This window comes from Monodon monoceros, unplaced genomic scaffold, assembly GCF_005190385.1.
Source record: "Monodon monoceros isolate NGI ecotype Baffin Bay Population unplaced genomic scaffold, NGI_Narwhal_1 Super_Scaffold_8, whole genome shotgun sequence".
In the NCBI taxonomy this organism is placed as follows: domain Eukaryota; kingdom Metazoa; phylum Chordata; class Mammalia; order Artiodactyla; family Monodontidae; genus Monodon; species Monodon monoceros.
Window position 1 is genome coordinate 71187586 of NW_021703785.1, and position 20175 is coordinate 71207760.

The window sequence follows — 20175 nt, forward strand, 5'->3', positions numbered from 1 at the left end:
ACCTCCATCTCACCTCCAAGATGAGGTTTAGCTCTTGTATTAAAAAGGAAACAGCAGCAACCATTTTATTAAGCTCTTCCTAGGTGCCAAGTATGGGGCTAAGCATATGACATGCACTATCTCACTTAATCATGAATTACCCTATGAAATATTTATACTCTTACTTTACAAAGAGGAAATGGTGGTGTAAGGGGATTAAATAATTTGCTCAAGGTCACATTCCTAGGTAGTGGTTAGAATCAGGATTCAAATGCTTTTAAAATTAATTAATTTCTAAAATACAAAGCCAGTAATTTGGTCTAACAACAACACGTCCCAAGATCTAACACCCAGGGGGAGTAATTCTTATCATCCAGAGACACAGATATTTTAAATATATACTAGGTTATGAACTGGACAATGGTAGGCACTGTGTCTAGCTCAGCACCGCACTGCTAGTTTCTAGCACACTGCCTGGTACGTGCTCATTAAATACCTGGTAAAGACATGAATAACTGAGTTCACGAATAAAGAAAATACACCAACTAAAGGGCATCATACAACACACTCTTTGGCTTCTAAACTGTGGACTAAGATCAATGCTTTCATCAAAAAATCAATCCACTTTTATTTTTAAAAAATCTGATTAGTCAAATATTAAGTCTTTGAGGGCAATGATTTTAATAGTAAGTGCTATTACTATGGTAGTAAGTAATGGTAAGTGTTATGGGCTGTCCTCCCAAAATTCTTGTGTTGAAGCCCTAACCCCCGGAACTTCAGAATGATTCTATTTGGAGATAAGGCCTTTAAAGAGGCAATTAAGTTAAAAACAGGTCAGTAGGATGAGCCCTAATCCAATCTGAATGGTGAGCTTACAAGAAAAGAAGATTAGACGCACAGAGAGATGACCACATGAAGAGGCCACAAGAGGGTGGCCACTTGCAAACCAAAGAGAGAGGCCTCACAAGAAACAACTCTGCAGGTGCCCTGATCTTGGATCAACAGCCTCCAACAGTAAGAAAATAAGTTCCTGTTGTTTAAGCCACCCAGTCTGCAGTATTTTGTTATGGCAGCCTTGGCAAACTAGTACAGTAAATAGCTATTACTACTGAGTAAGTACAACACGCTATGCTGGGAGATGGGTCTCTGCGGGATTGGAGATGGAGCTGAGAGTCTCAGTGGCGAAATGCCTCTAAGTAAATATTTACGCTGAAGCACTTCCAGAAGACCAGGAAGCTGGGCTACATTTAGCAGAGCTAATGCCTGCCACATGCCAGGCCCTGTGGCAGATGCTGCACTAGGTGCCGGGATATAAAATGCGCTGAGACCTTCCACTGAAGTCCTCTGGCAGCAGACAAGTTCAAGTGAGCAGGCAGTTCGCGTGCTGTGGCTGCAGCAGTGCTAACTGGCATTGACTGAGGAACTAACGTGCACCCAGAGTTTCCTGTGTCCCAGAAGTGACCTACGCTCCTCATGCACTAAAACCCTATGAGATAACTATTATTCTCATTTTACAAAGAGGAAACTACAACACGGGGAAATTACATCACCTGCTTTGGGTCCTACAAGCCAGTTGAGTGGTAAAGCCAGAATGGGAGCTCAGGTAACCCGGGGAGGGTCTTAAGTGCTCCATGGAACCCCGTGAGGCGGGTGCTCAGACACTGGGGGTGGCGAGCAGTTTTCACACCTGATGGGCTTCAGCACCCCACACAGAGCCCATGGGCTGCAGATGCCTCTTCTTGGCACTGTGTAAGATGTTTTTGCCTTTTTGAAAATTTTATGTCCAAAAATGTTTAATGGAAAAAGGTTTAAATAAATTTATACAATGGTTTCATCACAGAAACCACCTAAGTTTTCCTAATTCTACTGGGAATAAAATCTTATAATTTCCTGAGTACTAAGATCACTGGTAAAAATACAAATGTTTTAAAACATCATTCATCATAAACTTAATTCATTCTAATTAATGCCACACAATATCACACTTAATCTGAACTCTAAAAGTACAAATAAAAAATAAATAGCATTTAAAACTATCTTGTCAATAAATACCACTTACATGGTGAGAAATAGGTAAGAAAACCTCTAATATTCTCAAAATAACATTGATTTCTAATACTAAAATTTTACAATATAGCAAAAATAATAAATTCTAAATGTATGCCCTAAGTATGAGAGTTGAGTTGAAATTACTATAAAAGCATCAGTAAAATTATTCCAAAATTATTTGTTTTTTTTTAAACTGTGGAAACTTTTCTTCAATTGAATTCTTGCAAATTAATTAAAGAAAAATTTTAAAAACCTGAGGTGCCTAGGTTAAAGCAGATGTGGGCTTTAACAGCAGCTGAACTACAAGGCAGCCCCTTGGTACACAGAGAGCCCACTGAAGAGTTCTGAACACCACTAAGCTAAAGGGATCATGACTCACAGAAAGCTCTGGAAATACACAGCAGGCCTCTTAGAATACAGTGAGGATGAAGACATGCAAAGCTCTTCACTTCAGTAGAAAGTCTCAGAGTTCTTTCCTTCTTCCCTCCCTTTTACAATTATTTACTAAACAAAAGACTATGTGTAAGAGCTAGCACACACTGGTGAAGAAATGCATTCCAGTCAGGCAAAGGTAGGACCACAAACAGAAAATAAGTTAACAAAAAATAAAAAGAAACTCCTTATAATTTGTAATAAATGCTATGAAAGGAACAAACTGGGTGTAGATCGTAAGAGAATAATGGAGGTGACTGGTGGGGAAACCGGACTTCTCAGACAATGGACTTCCATAATAAATGTGAGGTCTGAGAAGACTTGTCAGACAGATGGGATCCTTTTTCCTTTTGAATTTTTATTATAGAAAAATTTTCAAAAGTAAATAGAATAGTAAAATAGAACCACCCCCATGTATCATCATCCACTCACAGCCTATCTCATTTTATCAATATTCATATCCGCTCCTCCCACCCCACCCTGAATTATTTTGAAGTAAATCTCAGACATATGATTTCATCTATAAATATTTCAGTATATATTGCTAAAATATAGTCTCTTTTCTCTGACCGCAACAGAAAAAAATTAGTAGTTAACAACAATAAATTATCTGGAAAGCCTCACATATTTAAAAATTAAACAATATATTTCTAAATAATCCATGAATAAAAGAAAAAAATCACAAAGAAAATGTAAATTATTTTGTACTAAATGATAATAATAATACAATGTGACAAAATTTGTGGAATGCAAGTAAAACACTACTTGGAGGCAAATTTATAGTTTTAATTGCTTATATTAGAAAAGAACTGTTTTAAAAAAATCAATGACCTAATGGTCCACCTTAAGAAGATAAAAAAGAGGGACTTCCCTGGTGGTCCAGCGCGTAAGAATCCATGCTCCCAATGCAGGGGGCCTGGGTTTGATCCCTGGCCAGGGAACTAGATCCCACATTCATGCCGCAACTAAGAGTCCATGCCACATCTGAGAAGTACGCATGCCACAACTAAGAAGTCCGCAGGCCGCAACTAAGAGTCTGCATGCCGCAGCTAAGCATGCCACAGCGAAGATCCCATGTGCCGCCACTAAGACCTGGTGCAGTCTAAATAAATAAATAAATATTTAAAAAAAGAAGAAAATAAAAAAGAAATGCAGGCCAAAAGTAAGTAGAAGAAATAATAAAGATAAGAGCAAAAATCAATGATACAGACAGAGAACACAAATTACCAAGTCCACAATGAAATAGGGACACCACTATAGGAGCCACATTTGTGAAAAGATAATAAGAATGTTATTAGCAACTTTGTGCCAATAAATTCAGTAACAAACAAAATGAACAAATTGCATAAAAAATAGGACTTATCATACACAAGACCAAATATTAAATGTGAAGAGCTCTATATCTATTAAGGAAATAATACTGGTCGGTGAATTCTGTCCAACATTCAAGGAAGAATAACTGCCAGCCATACAGAAACTCTGTCAGAATGCAGAGGATGAAGAAAGGCTGCCTAACTTTTTCCGTGAGGACAGCACAACTTCGATACCAAAGACAAAAACATTACAAGAACGATAATCATAGGCTAACATTCTTCAAAAGACCTAAAACTCCTCAGCAACACCTTAGTAAATCAAATCAAGTGATATATAACCAAGCAGGGATTATTTCAAAACTGCAAAACTGCATAAATGTTAGAAAATTAATCAATGTAGTCTACCAATATAACAGAATAAGAGAAGAACTATATAGTCATTTCAGGACATGTAGAAAAAAAGCATTTGATAAAATTCATTACCATTTACAAAAAAATAGAAGGGAACTTCCTAAGCCTGACTGATGATATCTATAAAAAACTTATAGCTAGCATTTAACTTGATGGTGAAACACTGAAAACACTTTCCCCCAAGACTGGGAACAAGTAAGATGCCTGCTCTCACCACCATTCAACATCTTCTGAGAGGCTCTAGCCAATGCAAAAGAAAAAAATCAAAAGCATAAAGAGAGAAAGAAGTAAGACTATTCCTATTCATAGATGACACAATTACTTATGTAGAAAATCCCAAAGACATCACCAAACCTACCAGTGAATTTAGAAATATAATTTATATATTTTTTAAGAATCAATTCTGAATACAGAAGCAAACAAGTGGAAAACAAAAATTTAAAAATAATCCCATGTATAATAATGTCAGAAAACATAAAATCCTTAGGAATGAATTCAACAAGTGTGTAAAGCCTCCACACTAAAAAACTATAAACATTGTTGGGAGAAATTTTTTAAAAACCTTAAAAAGTGGAAAAGTATGTCTTTCTAAGCCATGAAAGAAACACATACTTTCATGGCTTAGAAGTTCCAATATTATTAAGATTCAGTTCTCCCTGAATTGATGCAAACCATAATGTTAGCAGGCATTTTTTAGAAATAAAAATTACTAGCCAATTCAACAATGTACATGCTAATGCAAAGGACCTAAAATAGCCCAAACAATCCTGCAACAAAAAATAAAGCTGGTGGCATTATACCACTTCACTTCAAGTCTTGCTGTATGTAAAGTAGAGTTATCTGGTATTGGCTGAGGATAGACAAAGCGATCAATGGAACAGAATAGAGCCCAGAAATAGTCCAACACTTACAGTCATTTAATTGTTTACAAAGATGCCAAAGGAATTCAATGGGAAAGAATCTTTTCAAAAAATGATGCTACAATTGTACATTCACATGGGGTGAGGGGAGGAGATGCTCAAACATTACATCAGACTACAAACAGAAATGAAGTGAACAGATCATAGACTTAGAAGTAAAGCTAAAATTGTAAGGCTTTAGAAGAAAACAAAGGGAAACATCTTCACAATTAGTGAGTAGATAAAGATTTCTTCAGCCAGACACAGAAAACAACAGTCATAAAAGGAAAACACTAGTAAATGAGACTTCATCAAAATTAAAAATTTCTGCTCACCTTAGGTTGAAGAACCACAATCAAGTACGTTAAAAATAAGCTTTCATTCTCCTTATTGTGCTTAACTGCATTTACAGTTATCAACATAGATAAAAAGCTAAGAATGTCTGTTCCTGAAATGAATGGAGTTTTGTTTGATTTTAAAACTTTTTGCTGAAGAATAATAAAGACAGAGGAAAGCACATGACAGCTCAGTGAGTTTTCACATGTGAAACCCACATGACCAGACCCAGAGCAAAACCAAGAAACAGAATAGCACCCTGAAAGCTCCCCCTTGTCTCCCCTCTGGTTCCTCCCTGCCCCTCTAAAGGTCATCCCTATCATGATGCCCAACATCACTGACCATAGTTCAACAGATTTTAATTCTTTAAAAGCGACTAGAACATAGAGAATAGTAGATGCTGCAGAACTGACAGTTAATGTACAGATATCTTGCCTCAAGATACAAGAGTATAAGAATTTTATCAATGAAATGAAATATAATTTCCAATACAGCATACCTTTGGTTAAGAATGCCCTCCATCTCATTCCTATTCTTCCTTCATCGAGGTAATTCTTACGTGTCCTCCAAAATCTGAAACCTTCCTTGATTCTCTAGTTTAGATACATATACCCTTTTCCCATTCTCTATTCCCTGCTACCACAGTGCTCGGCACACCATTCCTATTATTAGAAGAATTATAAGCCTTTCCTCATCAGTGTGCAAACGCTTAAGGCCAGGGATCCTGACTTGCTCTATGTGTTCTACGTTTACTTCTTGGTCTAGTTCCTGTCAACATGATACACAATAAATGACTCTTAGTTGAAAACCCAGCGGTACAGAATCTGTTAAAAGAGTAATATTATTTAAATTAATACCTCCAGGTCGCAACAGCCTATATCTGTGTAGACAGAGGGCTGAAAGCAATAAAAGTAAAGATTATTACAATATATATTCTAGAATATTCTGATTAAAGACAGAAAAGACAAGTTTGGACCCATAGTTTCACAATAGTAAAAGCTGAAGTAAAGTCTCAGAGAATACTCACTTTAAATGTAAGAATAATTATTTAATAATGCATTAACATGAAGAATATTTTCCTTCAGAATCAAATTGAGATTCTAATTACCATATGGCAATGGTATGCCTCCAAAAAGGGGGGGTATATAATTTTACTTATTCAAATGAACAGAAAGATACAATGAAAATCAAATAATCTCATTTTAAGTTCATAAGTAATGACATTAATCTCATCTTATTAAAATAGAAATATTAATTTTATATGAATTAACATATAACATAATAAACAATTTTATTGCACTCAATGAAATAATAAGAATAACTGGATCCTTAACTATTTAGTGACATTTTTTGGAAAAATATATAGTTACATAAACAACTGAGATTTACTTAACCCGAAATAAGTGAATTTACATAGAAATTTTTACTAGAACTACATGCCACCTTTACTTCTCTTTAAAAAACAAATGTATTTTGCTATAGATAGTAGATATGAAAAATATTTCTCAACTTTCAATTAATGTGTGTATGTGACAAATACAATTCAGAGACCTATATAGGTGACACCCATAAATCAGCTGACAATAATGATGATAAAAAGAGCTTCACTTACTGCTATTTCTCTACATGCCGACATAGAGATCCCGGTTCCTTCTATTTGTTTTAAAGCATAGTCTTTATCATCTTTCCTGTAAAAACAAAGTTATTTTAATATACAGATAAATCTAAATGTATGTGCATTTTTAATAAAATAAAAAAATATATAAATCACATACACTTTGACACCTTTCAAATATAATCACATAATTTCATATGGGAGAAACTTGAGGTAATCTATTCCAATCCCATTACTTGATGAGGGAAGTTAGATTCCAAGGAATAAAAAGACTTGTCCAAGGCTCTATGGTTATTTGCAGAAGAGAAAGATTCAGAAATGAAGCTCCTGACTTCCAATAATAGGTTCTTTCTGCTCTAGTATGTATACACTTCCTGTGTGTGTGTGTGTGTGTGTGTGTGCGTGTGTGCGTGCATATATAAAACATGGTCTCTTAAAGCCCATTTGGATATTGGGGTGTCAAAAAAATTAAGAAATGAATGCATCATTCATAAAGTACAAAATGGTTATGATTTAAAACACGTTATATAGTTCATATCCCCAAATACCTTCAAAGGGATTCACTCGACATATGTTTACTGAGCACTTACTGTGTCTCCAGAACTGTGCTAAGTCCTGGGGATACAAGGGAATTCCTTCCTTTATGGAGCTTTCTGTGGCTACTGGTGGTGAGAGATAACTAACCCACCACAAGACAATATGATAATGCTGTGACAGAGCAAGTACGAACCGCAGAGCTACCCAAAAGTCACTCTTTTGCCTGGAGACCCAGGCAAAGCCTTCTCAGAGGAAATCCCATCTCACTGAGGCCCAAATGGCAGTCCTCAGACTTTCTGGACTCAGGACCCTTTTACTCTCTTAGATGTCTCTGAGGACCCTGAAGAGGTTCTGTTTGTTCTATCAATATTAACCCTCTTAGAATTGAAAAATGGGAACTCAAAAAACACAACCTACAAAAGCACATATCCATTATCCACCAGAGCAATGGCATCATCACGTGTCACGTCACCTTTGAGAAAAACCCACTGTACACTCGCGAGAATCAGCGTGAAGAAAGGCATATAACATAGCACTGTTATGAAAACAGTGTTGACCTTGCAGACCCTCTGAAAGGATTTTGAGGACACCTAGAGCTTCCCAGATCGCACTTTGAAAACTGTGCTGTGTGTGTGTGTGTGTGTGTGTGTGTGTTAAGAGGGGAACAAAGTGTGAGGGCACATGAGGTGAGGGGAAAGCACTTGAAGAATATACATTAAACAACGGGAGATGAGGATGGGGATACAGTTAGGAACCAGATCATAAAAGTCTTTTTATACTCCAAGAACAAGAGGAGACGCTCCGTTAACAATTTTTAAACAGGAGAATATCAATCCTCCTCTGCTTTGGCGGCCTTTTAAATGTTGGGGGGCAGTAAATAAAGACAGGAAACCGAGAGACCAGCTAAGTCCACAGTGTCCAAACTACTCAGGTGGGAGATGATGCTGGCTGCTGCCAAGGGGACAGACTGGAGTGACGGAAGGCAGACCAGCAGCACAAAGGACAGAACCCTGGGGATGAGGAAGGAGATGGGGTCAGACATAATGACTCCTGCCCCAGGGAACAGGCCAACACAACATCATCCCCCGGAACAGGAAACACAGCAGGAGGAAAAGGTCGGAGGGAACAGGAAGATGATGGCTCCACTGTGTGCAGGCTGAGTCTGGTACCTGTGAGACACCTACGTGGGGATGGCAAGCTGAATGAGCACGTCTAAAGCTCAAGAGAAAGCTGAAGATATCAGCATATACATACTGTCAACCAAGCCAGGAGAGTACATGAGGGGAGGCCAAAGAGCAGGACTGGTAAGAAAAAGATTTTCCAAAAAGGGCAGAATAGTAAACAGTATCCGAAGCCGCCGAGAAGTCTAGTGAGGTGAGGAGTGAGCAATGTCCACTGAATTTAGCAACGATGAAGTCACCAGGGGACACTGGACTAGGCAAAAATAGTCGCAGTGACGTACTGGCAGATACTGCAGAAGGCTGGGGAATGAAGGAGGCATAAGTCAACTGAGACAATGAAAGTAGGTAATTCTTTGAAGGTGATAAAATAAGGCAGCAGCTGGAGGAATACACAAGGTTAAAGAATTTTTTTTAAGATGTAAGAGGCTTGATTATGTTAAGTACTGAAAGGAAGAACTCAGAGAAAAGGAGATGAGAGGGAAAAACGAGAAGAGCAAAGACTGAAATGCTGGGGGGAGATTAGATTCAGAGCGAGAAGGAGAAATGTGTCTTCCATTGTTAACAGGAAGACAAAGGAGGGAGGAAAGGATAGATACAGGTGCAAAGAAGTTGGTTCAGAGGCAAAAAGTCAGGGGAGTTCTCATTTTGATGGCTTTCATTATTTTTCTGATGTTGGAAATGAGGTCAAATACTAAAAGTAAGGGGCTTCCCTGGTGGCGCAGTGGTTAAGAGTCCGCCTGCTGATGCAGGGGATACGGGTTCGTGCCCCGGTCCGGGAGGATCCCACATGCCGGGGAGCGGCTGGGCCCATGAGCCACGGCCGCTGAGCCTGCACATCCAGAGCCTGTGCTCCGCAACGGGAGCGGCCACAACAGTGAGAGGCCCACGTACTGCAAAAAAAAAAAAAAAACAACTAAAAGTAAGGGCAGAGTGACAGAGCCGGAGTTAAGGTTTGACTGAACAGATGAGTAACTCCTTATAAAATCAATAAGTTTAGTACTTTATCATTTTAAGTTATCCATAAAGTTTACGTAACTTTATCTTTCCTTTTATAACATATTTACACCATATCCTTAGTTGTAAAAACAAATCACAATTACATTATTTTTCTGAAAAAAGATTTGTTTTACGACAATCAGATTTACAAGTACTTTCCTGTAAAGCACCATGGGCACACATTATATTAAAAATACACTAAGAATATCTGTACTTAATGTTCACCAAGTCTGAATGATTTCTGAAAGAATTAAAGGAGACATTAAAGAGGGTGACACAAAAATAAAATGAAATTGGGATCAGAATAAATCTATTAGAGATTAGACAGTTCATGTGCATGGTACTGATTTAACCAGATGGTCAACCCAGGAGTGTAACAGGTTCTGTTATATCTACTGTTGAGGATAACTTCCTAGACTTGAGCCTTCTAATGAGAGAGAGAGAGAGAGCGGTGGGGAAGGAAATAAATTAAACCAGAGACTAACTCACCTCCTTGACAACACCCCCTGGACTTTCTCTTTGTTAAAGACAGCCATGTGAAAATGTCTTCAAAATGAGCTAAAAAATTCTAATCTGCAATCAGTTCTCTCCCCCATCCCAAGTAGTTAATGTTTTATATTTTATAAAAGTAAGTTATCAGAAAGAAAGGTAAAATGGGAGAACAAAAAAACTTTGAAAAGATGTGTGATTATCAAAAACGCAACTGCCTCTTAAAAATCACCTAATAATAATTACCATCATAACATAATAGTGCTTTGTGGTTTACAGAGCACAGTTATTTATCTAGCCATGCACACAACACTTTTTTGTAAAAAGGCACCCTGGAGAGGAAAAAGATTCGTCCCCTACGTTCAGTCATGATCCAGTCGAAGTAGTCAGATTGTATCAGTGATAACTGCAGTACAGTGCTCTATATAATAGTACTATAAACAGAGGGAATGATCAACTAACTATACCTTGAAGGGTTGAAGGAAGATGAAAGAAAGCTTCAGAAAGAGTCTACTTAAGCAGAGATTCTTAAGACTTAAGAAGTTTGTCAGGAAAGGAAGGAGGGGCTGGGAAAAGAAATCAGTAGTTATATGAGGCATCCCAGGGAGTGGGAAAAGCATGTATAAAAATACAGAAGCACAGACAGGATCTGGCATGCTCAGAGAATAGCAAAGACCGGCAGCAGCTTAAAATCATGGAAACACATGGACAGCCCTGAGGTTTGCCTACCTTAGAAACAGACAGAGGTAGGGTGGGAGGGGGACTTTCATGCCAGCTCTCTCCAAACGGTGCAGAATACGTATACTTCACTTCAAGGTGTGTACAAAACAAATGAGTATGACAAGAAAACATCACATTTAAAAATAAATAAAGTTGAGAGAAAGTGTGTCATGTGAGAAGACCAAAAAGAAGAGAGCGCAGCCATGATGAACACTTGCCGTTAACAGATGGGAGGGGAAGTCAAAAATATAAAATGGCTATAAAGGAGTGGTTAAAAAAAAATGAGTAGTGTTTTGGTAAAATAGAGTACTGAACACATATCAAACTTCACTCCCCTCCTAACACCCTACTAAAACTATGGCAAAGAAAAAATTTTAAAGACATAAACCCATAAGGATGAAAAATGAGAGAGAAGATAGCATAAAAATTTGGAAACTAGAATGTAAGTGGACAAACAGTAGAACAGTAGCTGATGACAAGGATCCAAGAAAACCAAATAAGAAGCTGATAGCAAAGAAAGCTGAGAACCAATTAGATTTGCAGAGCCAAATCCTCCAAAGCAGAGACTTGAGAGGACAAGATCCATCTGGAAGCAGAACTGGCTGGGTAGAAGATAAACTGAAGAGAGAGCCTAGAAAACAGAGCAATAAAACAAAGTTAGAGAAATGTGAAATAAAAATAGGGAAACTAGAGAATCAGTCCATGAAATCCAACACACAAATAATTAGGAGTTTCAGAAAAAAAGAACAGAGAAAAGAGAGGAAGAAAACTTACAAAGTAATTCAAGGAAACTCCCCAAACTGAAGGACAGGATTTGTAAACCTGGAAGGGTTCAGTGAGTTCCTATCACAAATGAATTAAAACAGATGCACATCAAGACAATATTTAGGCATTTCAGAAAAGTGGAGACAAGCAGTAGATTTTACAAGCTTCCAGTGAAGATGGGTAATGGGCCACTTAAAAAGGGTCAATATTATTCAGCCACGAGAAAGAAGGAAATCCTGCCATTTGTGGTAACATGGATCATGGGTAGACCTTGAAGGCATTATGCTAGGTGAGACAAGTCAGACAGAGAAGGACAAATACTGCATGCATATCACTTATACGTGCAGTCTCTCGCAAATACAGAAAGTAGAATAGTGGTTACCAGGGGCTGGGGGCTGGGGGGCTGAGGAGATGTTGTTTAAGAGTAAAACTTGCAATAAGAAGATAAAAAATCCTGGAGCTCTAATCCCGGAGATCTACTGCACAGCACAGCAATTATATACAGCAATACCATATTACAAACTTCAAAGTTGCTGAGACTATATCTTAATTATTTCCATCACAGAAAAGAAATGATAATTATGTGACATAATAATTCTGGTTAACAAAATAATTTTCCAGAACTGTTCAACCTTACCACTGATGTAAACAACTATCTTCCCTTGCCAGATACTTAATCAGCTCTACATGCGCTCGGATTAGGTGTTTGGCTATTTTTGAAGCATCATTAGGGAAAGGCTGTACTTGAACCCCCATGGAAATGACCTTGCCATATTCTGCAGTAAAACTCCTTGGATCCATAGCTCTCAATTACAACAACACAACACTTCCTCAAGTTACTGGAAGACTGTCCAGCCAGAGACCCCAAATTGAGGATTGCTAAGAATCGTCCAGAAGATGGTCTTAGAATGAGAAAGCTTATGCCCAAGACCTTTGGATCAAGCAGCATGAGAGAGAGAGCTTCCACCCCCAGGGCTTATGGAACAAAATCTAAATGGCCAGAACCAAAGACGGTCAGGCTTTAATCTGCATGCTTTCCCCACCTCCCCCCACCGCCAGCTCTTCCCTTCCTCTCTGCTGCTTTACATTTCTGAATTGTTAACAGATACTTGTTATCTCTAACAATGATACCTATAATATTGCTCTTTGCATCCCCAGTCACTCCTTGTATGAGTCTCATACCTGGCTGCAATTTGCTCAGGATTTCACTAAAATATGCAAACAAACCAACTGTTGAGATTGTAGCCACTTTCTTTTGGGTGCAACTAAGCTCACTCTAGTTCTTGGGCAATTACACTCAACTACTAAGCAACTCTTTCTTTTGTTTTGTTTTGTTTTTTATTTCTTTTTGGCTGCGTTGGGTCTTTGTTGCTGCTCGCAGGCTTTCTCTAGTTGTGGCGAGCAGGGGCTACTCTTCGGCACGCGGGCTCTAGGTGCATGGTCTTCAGTAGTTGTGGCGCGCGGGCTTCGGTAGTGTGGCTTGAAGGCTCTAGAGCGCAGGCTCAGTAGTTGTGGTGCACGGGCTTAGCTGTTCCGCGGCATGTGGGATCTTCCCAGACCGGGGCTTGAACCCACGTCCCCTGCATTGGCAGGCAGATTCTTAACCACCGCACCACCAGGGAAGTCCATAAAATGGTAAACTAAAATAGTAAATAAGACAGACAGCCCCTCTGATGTCAAACCTAGGAAAGTTTCTGTCTACACCAAAACCACACTTGGGACCTTGGCTCTTGGCTTAGAAGTAGACTACAAACTGTCCATAATCTCTCAGCATTTGTCAGTGTTCTAGAGTTCAAATGTGATCTCCAGAGTCTTATATGTGCACAGCCATTTTTGCTTTGCATGATTCAATAACTGACCCCACAACAACAAAAAGTAGTCACAAAGAACTGACTGCAGTCCAACAGTAGATGAGACTCTCTGAAGTCTCCTGATCAACAGAATTCCAGCACAGAGAAGATCTGGATTTCACAGAACAATATCCTCAATGGCTGAATCTGGCCAAAAAGAGGGACTAAGTAAGTGAAAATAAACCCCACTGAAAATCAGATTGTGATCTCCCTAACAGATTAGCGGCAAGGCCTCTGTAGAAAAGGCAAACAGGAAATAAAGTTTTGCCCAAGGCCACACCAGAATGGCAAAATGACTAAAATGGCCCTTTTTTGAGTGATTACTGCTCTCTTACCAATGAGTCCCCAGCTCTGCTTCATTCCGCCTACCTCTGAACAGAATACTCAGATACCCAATTACCAAACTGACCCCACCTCACAACAGTATCCAATGCAGAGCTGGTCTACTTCCCAGTCTCTCCTTAGAATCATTCAGCCCTACCGACGAAGCCCCACTTGCTCTGGTTCCCAGGTTGTGCACTTGCCCTTGCTGCAGCAGGCAAGTAAACTTTCCTACAGGTGCATTCCGGTGGCCTGTAACATTCATGATGCCCAACTACCTTACATGAAGTCACAATGCATTAAAGCAAATTGAAACAACAGTCCCTTTAATTTACATCGGGTCAGCTCTCAGAGAACACATTCTAACTAGCCATGCTATACTTTGCTTAAAATTCCTTGTCGTAGTTAACATGTTTTGCTCTTTTGATCATTCTGACAAATGAAATCCACAAGTTAACTTGCTGGTTAATGACATAAGCTTATTTAAAAGATTATTAGACCTACTAATTCTTGATTTGGGGGCATTCCTGTGCTCGGCACGGCTATAGTACCTGAGATACACCAGTGAGCAAGATAGACCCAACAGGAGGTACTTTCAAGTCTCTTGGCAACTCCAGAGGCCAAACTCCAAGAAGTTACAAAGCTTCTTGTAAACCTAGCTATGAATCTCTCTCCTCTGCATTATCTTGTGGGATTTAAGCTCAATTTGTTAGCTCTCATACTTCAAACACATCTTTACCTTGTTTGGAAAAAAAGCTAACGCAGAGCTTAAAAAGTATTTCTAACCTTGGAAACTGGAAAGAAACTCCTGGTCCCTTCTGTCTGTTTAGTTACAAGATTACAGTAACATGATCAGATATCACTAAATGTAGGGGGTTTCCATCAAAGACAACTACCAACCTATCTTTCTTAGATCACCTTCCCAGTGTCATTTTTCTGAACATAACTCTACAAAGAGTAAAGTTATATAATCAGGCATCCTGACTTCAAGAACTATATTTTGACACTGGTCATATAATCATTCTTTTTCTCCTTAATATTCGTGCTAGAAGAAATGAGCAACACTGAAAACAGAAATTAATGTGTAATATTTTCCTCCCTAATAACTGGTCTTCCCTGCTATTTCGCATATCTGCCTAATTTATTTCTACTTGGCCCCAAACATTTTCTCTTAAAAGTAGCATTACATCGGGCATGTGAATACACCTGAACATTTCTTAAATATTAACGTGTTGTACTCCAAGTATTATTGTGAATAAGTACTCAAGATTGACGTGCTATTAAGGTACTCTATAAATGTTTTTCCCTTAATCTACCTTTTAAATTCATAAGAATGGGAGCCTATTATAATAGAAGAAGAGAATGGGACAGAGATGAGAGGATGAAAAATAAAGAAAAACGTAGGGCCTTGTACAGACTGACAATGCCAGGATGCCATGTATCGAGCAGTATTTTCAACTCAATTCCATGTACAAAAAACAGCAAAAACAAGCAGTTAAATGGAACTATCACTACTCAAGTACAAAAATAAAACTTCCTAAAATTACGCGGAAAAAATTATGGTGGGAGAAGAGTTAAATTTGGCAAGTGCCAAAGATATGTAAAATTTATGAAAATTTCAACAGAATTACATAGATATTTGACAATGTTAAACACAATAAAATAAAGATCTGATTAGATTAGACTTAAAAATCACACAACATCAGCACACACTAGTAGGATCAAGATTGGAGGCAAGCACATAGCACAGGGAGATCAGCTAGGTGGTTTGTGACCACCTAGAAGGGTGGAATAGGGAGGGTGGAAGGGAGACGCAAGAGGGAGGAGATATGGGAATATATGTATATGTATAGCTGATTCCCTTTGTTATAAAGCAGAAACTAACACACCATTGTAAAGCAATTATACTCCAATAAAGGTGTTAAAAAAAGAAAAAAAAGTTGAATCACTATGTTATACGCCTGAAACTAACATAATATTGTATATCAACTATATTTCAATTTTTTATAAAGTGTATTAACTCCATGCAGTTATACTTTATATTTGTTGAATACCATAATGAATAAGAATTGTCAACCTCAATCAGAATTAATCTCAAAATCTAAAAAAAAAAAGATTGGAGGCAAGAATGTTAATTAGGAAGCTACTGTCAATAATCCAAAAGTCAAATAACAAGTACCCAAACTATAAATTTTGCTATTTTCAATACATAAGTGAACAGCAGTGGAACTAAAGAGTGATAAACTCAAGCCGGCTGCCTAAGAACAATCCCAGATACAGGTGCTGGGCTTCATAGGCAAGAAGAAACCTGTCTCTTTCTCCCGTTTCCTTCCAGCCCTGCCCCACCTCGATCACACATAAGGTAAAATTGGCCAGGGACTCGCTGTAATCAGCTAAGGATGTAACAGCTCACCAGAAACGAGATGGCTGCACAGAATAAGAAAAGATGCAGCATATCTCCAAGTGGGCAGGGCTGGGGGGGGCACTAGCTGCTGGCCGGGGTCGGGTCAGATTGGAGAAGCTTAAGTCTTGCAGCAATATCAATAGTAACCTTTTGTATTTGGCACTTTCATACCATTCTGCAAAAGATCACTCTACTAGTAGATTTATAAGCCCTGTGTTCTCCTAATTCTGGGAGCAAGGTCACCTGCGGGGAGGAAGCAGAGACATTTCCCAGGAGTGGGAAGCATACCTCTGCCCCCAACTTCCCCAAATACCAGAAAGCCTATTTCTCCACAAGTGGATATTCAACAAATATGACTTCCAGACAGGGAGACAAAGAGTGGGACTCCCAGGAGATGATGACAATGCGTAACAAGCACTTTCCACATACCAAGTACTACACTAAGCACTTAAGATAAACGCATGTTAAAGTCCATGCCTCACATGATCTGGAACAATTTACATAAAATGTGTTTTGCATGTATGTAGTTATGTATAGAGAGGATGCATACATGCTTTCTGTATAAATATTTATGCACGTACATAAATATATTTAAAATACATGTGTAAATGTGTGCACATGTATACATATATAGTGTATACATATATACATGTATACTTACCCATATATACAGATATACATCCAAATATACATGTGTGTATATGTATACACAGAGGAAGAGGAAGAAGAAAATAATTTTTTAGTATAGTTAAGTTACTAACTGGCCATGGTACTATTTTAACTCAAATAGACATGAGAATAATTATACAGGTGTTTCATGAAGAAAAAATGTACCATGGTTATTATACAGTTTACATAGCTATGACAGATTATCCCTTATACAGCAAGAGTTGTGTTTAATAATGACTCACAACAACTTACAATCACTATCCTATCTTACATACAAGGACAGAGAATCCAAAGTCACAAGGCTAGACAGCAGCAAACCTGGACCTCAAACACAGGCAGTCATTCCAGAAAATATCTCCCCACAAGGCTATATCAGTTTGTTCTGAAAGTGTGGCTACCAACTCGTTTATAAATTGCTTCCATTTAAAATACTCTCAGGCAGCTTCACCACAGTGCAAATGGGTCACGTGTGAATGAACACACCTCCTCTATCTACATGAGCTAACACACTATTTTGCTTGTCATTAAAACACACAAACACACACACACACACACACACACACACTCTCAAACTCTGCTCCTGTCAGTGTCTAACTAACAACTTATCTGGCAATGAGCAGATATAAGCTATCAAAAACTTTTCATTTAAAGCTGTTGTCATATATTCTATGAACAACAAAAAAATAGGTCTGATACCTTAAAACAAAAGACCACCTGAACGTTCAAGTTTTATTTGTAGCATTCACATATCTATAATCTTTCAATTGTATAAAACTGAAAGAGAGCAAAGAGGTGAAAAAATTTTAATTGTGTATAAAACCTATGATTTAACAAATTAACATTCTGAGTGGTTTGAAGCCAAGAGAAAAGGCACAATAAGACTACAGGAAAGGAGGGAAGTACCCATAATTATCAGAACTAGACTAATCCCAAAATGTAAAGGTAGTGGGAAAAATTAATTTCCCACTTGGGAAAAAAACCAGCTTGGAGCTTTTCACCATTGAGTATGATGTTAGCTGTGGGCTTGTTATATATGATTCATTATTTTGAGGTACTTTCCCTCTATACCCACTTTGTTGAGAGTCTTTATCATTAAAAAACGGCTATATTTTGTCTAATGCTTTCCTGCATCTATTAAGATGATCAGATGATTTTTATCTTTCGTTCTATTAACATGGCGTGTCATACTTACTGATTTGCGTATGATGAAGCATCTTTGCATGCCAGGGATATATTCCATTTGATCACGATGCATAAACCTTTTAATGTAATGCTGACTTGGGTTTGCAAATATTTTGTTGAAAATTTTTGCATCTATATTCATCAAATATTGAACTGTAGTTTTTCTTTCTTGTAGTGCCCTTACCTGGCTTTAGTACCAGGGTATGTTGGCCTCAAAAAATAAATTTAACAGTGATCCTCTCCTCTTCAATTTTTTGAAAGAGTTTGAGAAGAACTGGTGTTAATTCTTCTTTACATGTTTAGCAGAATTCCATAAGGAAACCATCTGGTCCTGGGCTTTTCTGTGTTGGGAGGTTTTCAATTACCGATTCAATCTCCTTACTCGTTTTGGTCTCTTCAGATTTTCTATTTCTTCATGATTCAGTCTTGGTAGGTTGTATGTTTCTAAGAATTCGTCCATTCTTCTAAGTTATCCAATTTGTTGGCTTATAATTGTCCATAGTAGTCTCGTATGACCCTTTGTATTTCCGTGGTACCGTTTGTAATATCTCCTCTTTCATTTCTGACATTATTTGAATAATCCCGTCTCTTTTTTTTCTTAGTCTAGCTAAAGGTTTGTCAGTTTTGCTTATCTTTCAAAAAACAGCTTAGTTTCATTGACCTTTTCTATCGTCTTTCTAGTCTCTATTTCATTTATTTCTGCATTGATCTTTGGTATTTCCTTCTTTATGCTAACTTTGCTCTTTTCCTAGTTCCTTGAGGTGTAAAGTGAGATTGTTTATTTCAGATCTTTCTTGTTTCTTACTGTAGGTGTGTATCACTATAAACTTCCTTCATAGAGCTGTTTTTAATACATCCCATAAGTTTTGATATGTTGTATTTCCAGTTGTGTTTGTTTCAACGTATTTTCTTATCTCCTTTTCAGTTTCTTCTCTGACCCATTAGTTATTCAAGAGTGTGTTAATTTCCACATTCTGTGAATTCTGCAGGTTTCTTCCCGTTACTGATTTCTAGTTTCATACCACTGTGGTCAGAAAAGTCAGGTGATATGATTTCAATCTTCCGAAATTTGCTAAAACCTTTTCTTTTTGGAGTGAAGCAAGTAGTGTTTATTAGGAGGAAAAAGAGTACAATACGTGTGGATAGACACACAGGCAGGTTCAGAGAGGGAGTCACACCCTTGTGGTAGTTGCTAATACCTGTTTTATAGCTTAACATATGATCTATCCTGGAGAATGTTCCATGTGTGCTTGAGAACAATGTATATTCTGCTGCTGTCTGATGGAATGTTATATATATATATATATATATGTCTGTTAGGTCCATTTGGTCTAAAGTATGGTTCAAGTCCAATCTTTCCTTACTGATTTCTGCCTGGATAAAAGTGGGTTACTGAAGTCCCTTACCATATTGTATCATATTTCCCCCTTTGTATCTGTTAGTTTATACTTAATATATTTGGGTGCTCCAATGTTGGGGGGTATATATTTATGATTGCTATATTATTCTCTTGGTGAAATAAACCCTTTACCATTGGCTTTTAAAGAATCTCTTGCTACAGGTTTCGAGTTAAAGTCTGTCTTATCTGACATAAGTATAGCTACTCCTGCTCTCTTTTGGTTTCTACTTGCATGGACTATCTTTTTCCATCCTTTCACTTTTGTGTGTGTGTGTGTGGTACGCGGGCCTCTCACTGTTGTGGCTCCGGACGCGCAGGCTCAGCGGCCATGACTCACGGGCCCAGCCGCTCCACAGCATGTGGGATCTTCCCGGACTGGGGCACGAACCTGTATCCCCTGCATCGGCAGGCGGACTCTCAACCACTGCGCCACCAGGGAAGCCCTCCATCCTTTCACTTTGAGCCTATGTGTGTCCCTTGACACTAAAGGGAGTTTCTTATAGGCAACATATACTTGGGTCTTGTTTTTTAATTTATTCAGTTACTCTATGTCTTTTGATTGGAGATTTTAACCCATTCACATTTAGAGTAATTATTGATAGATAAGGACTCACTAATGTCACCTTAA

At 38.1% G+C, this 20175-nt stretch overlaps 1 protein-coding gene across 5 annotated transcripts in view; it reads right to left on the minus strand.

The window, feature by feature from the left end:
* The window catches only part of CDK8 (cyclin dependent kinase 8), a 114845-nt gene that overhangs the window by 62317 nt on the left and 32353 nt on the right, over positions 1-20175 (minus strand). For all 5 annotated transcript variants that reach the window (XM_029210231.1, XM_029210230.1, XM_029210234.1 and 2 more), the window contains exon 2: positions 7032-7107. In XM_029210231.1, coding sequence (XP_029066064.1) covers positions 7032-7107 — 76 coding nt within the window. The remainder of the gene's footprint in view (positions 1-7031; positions 7108-20175) is intronic.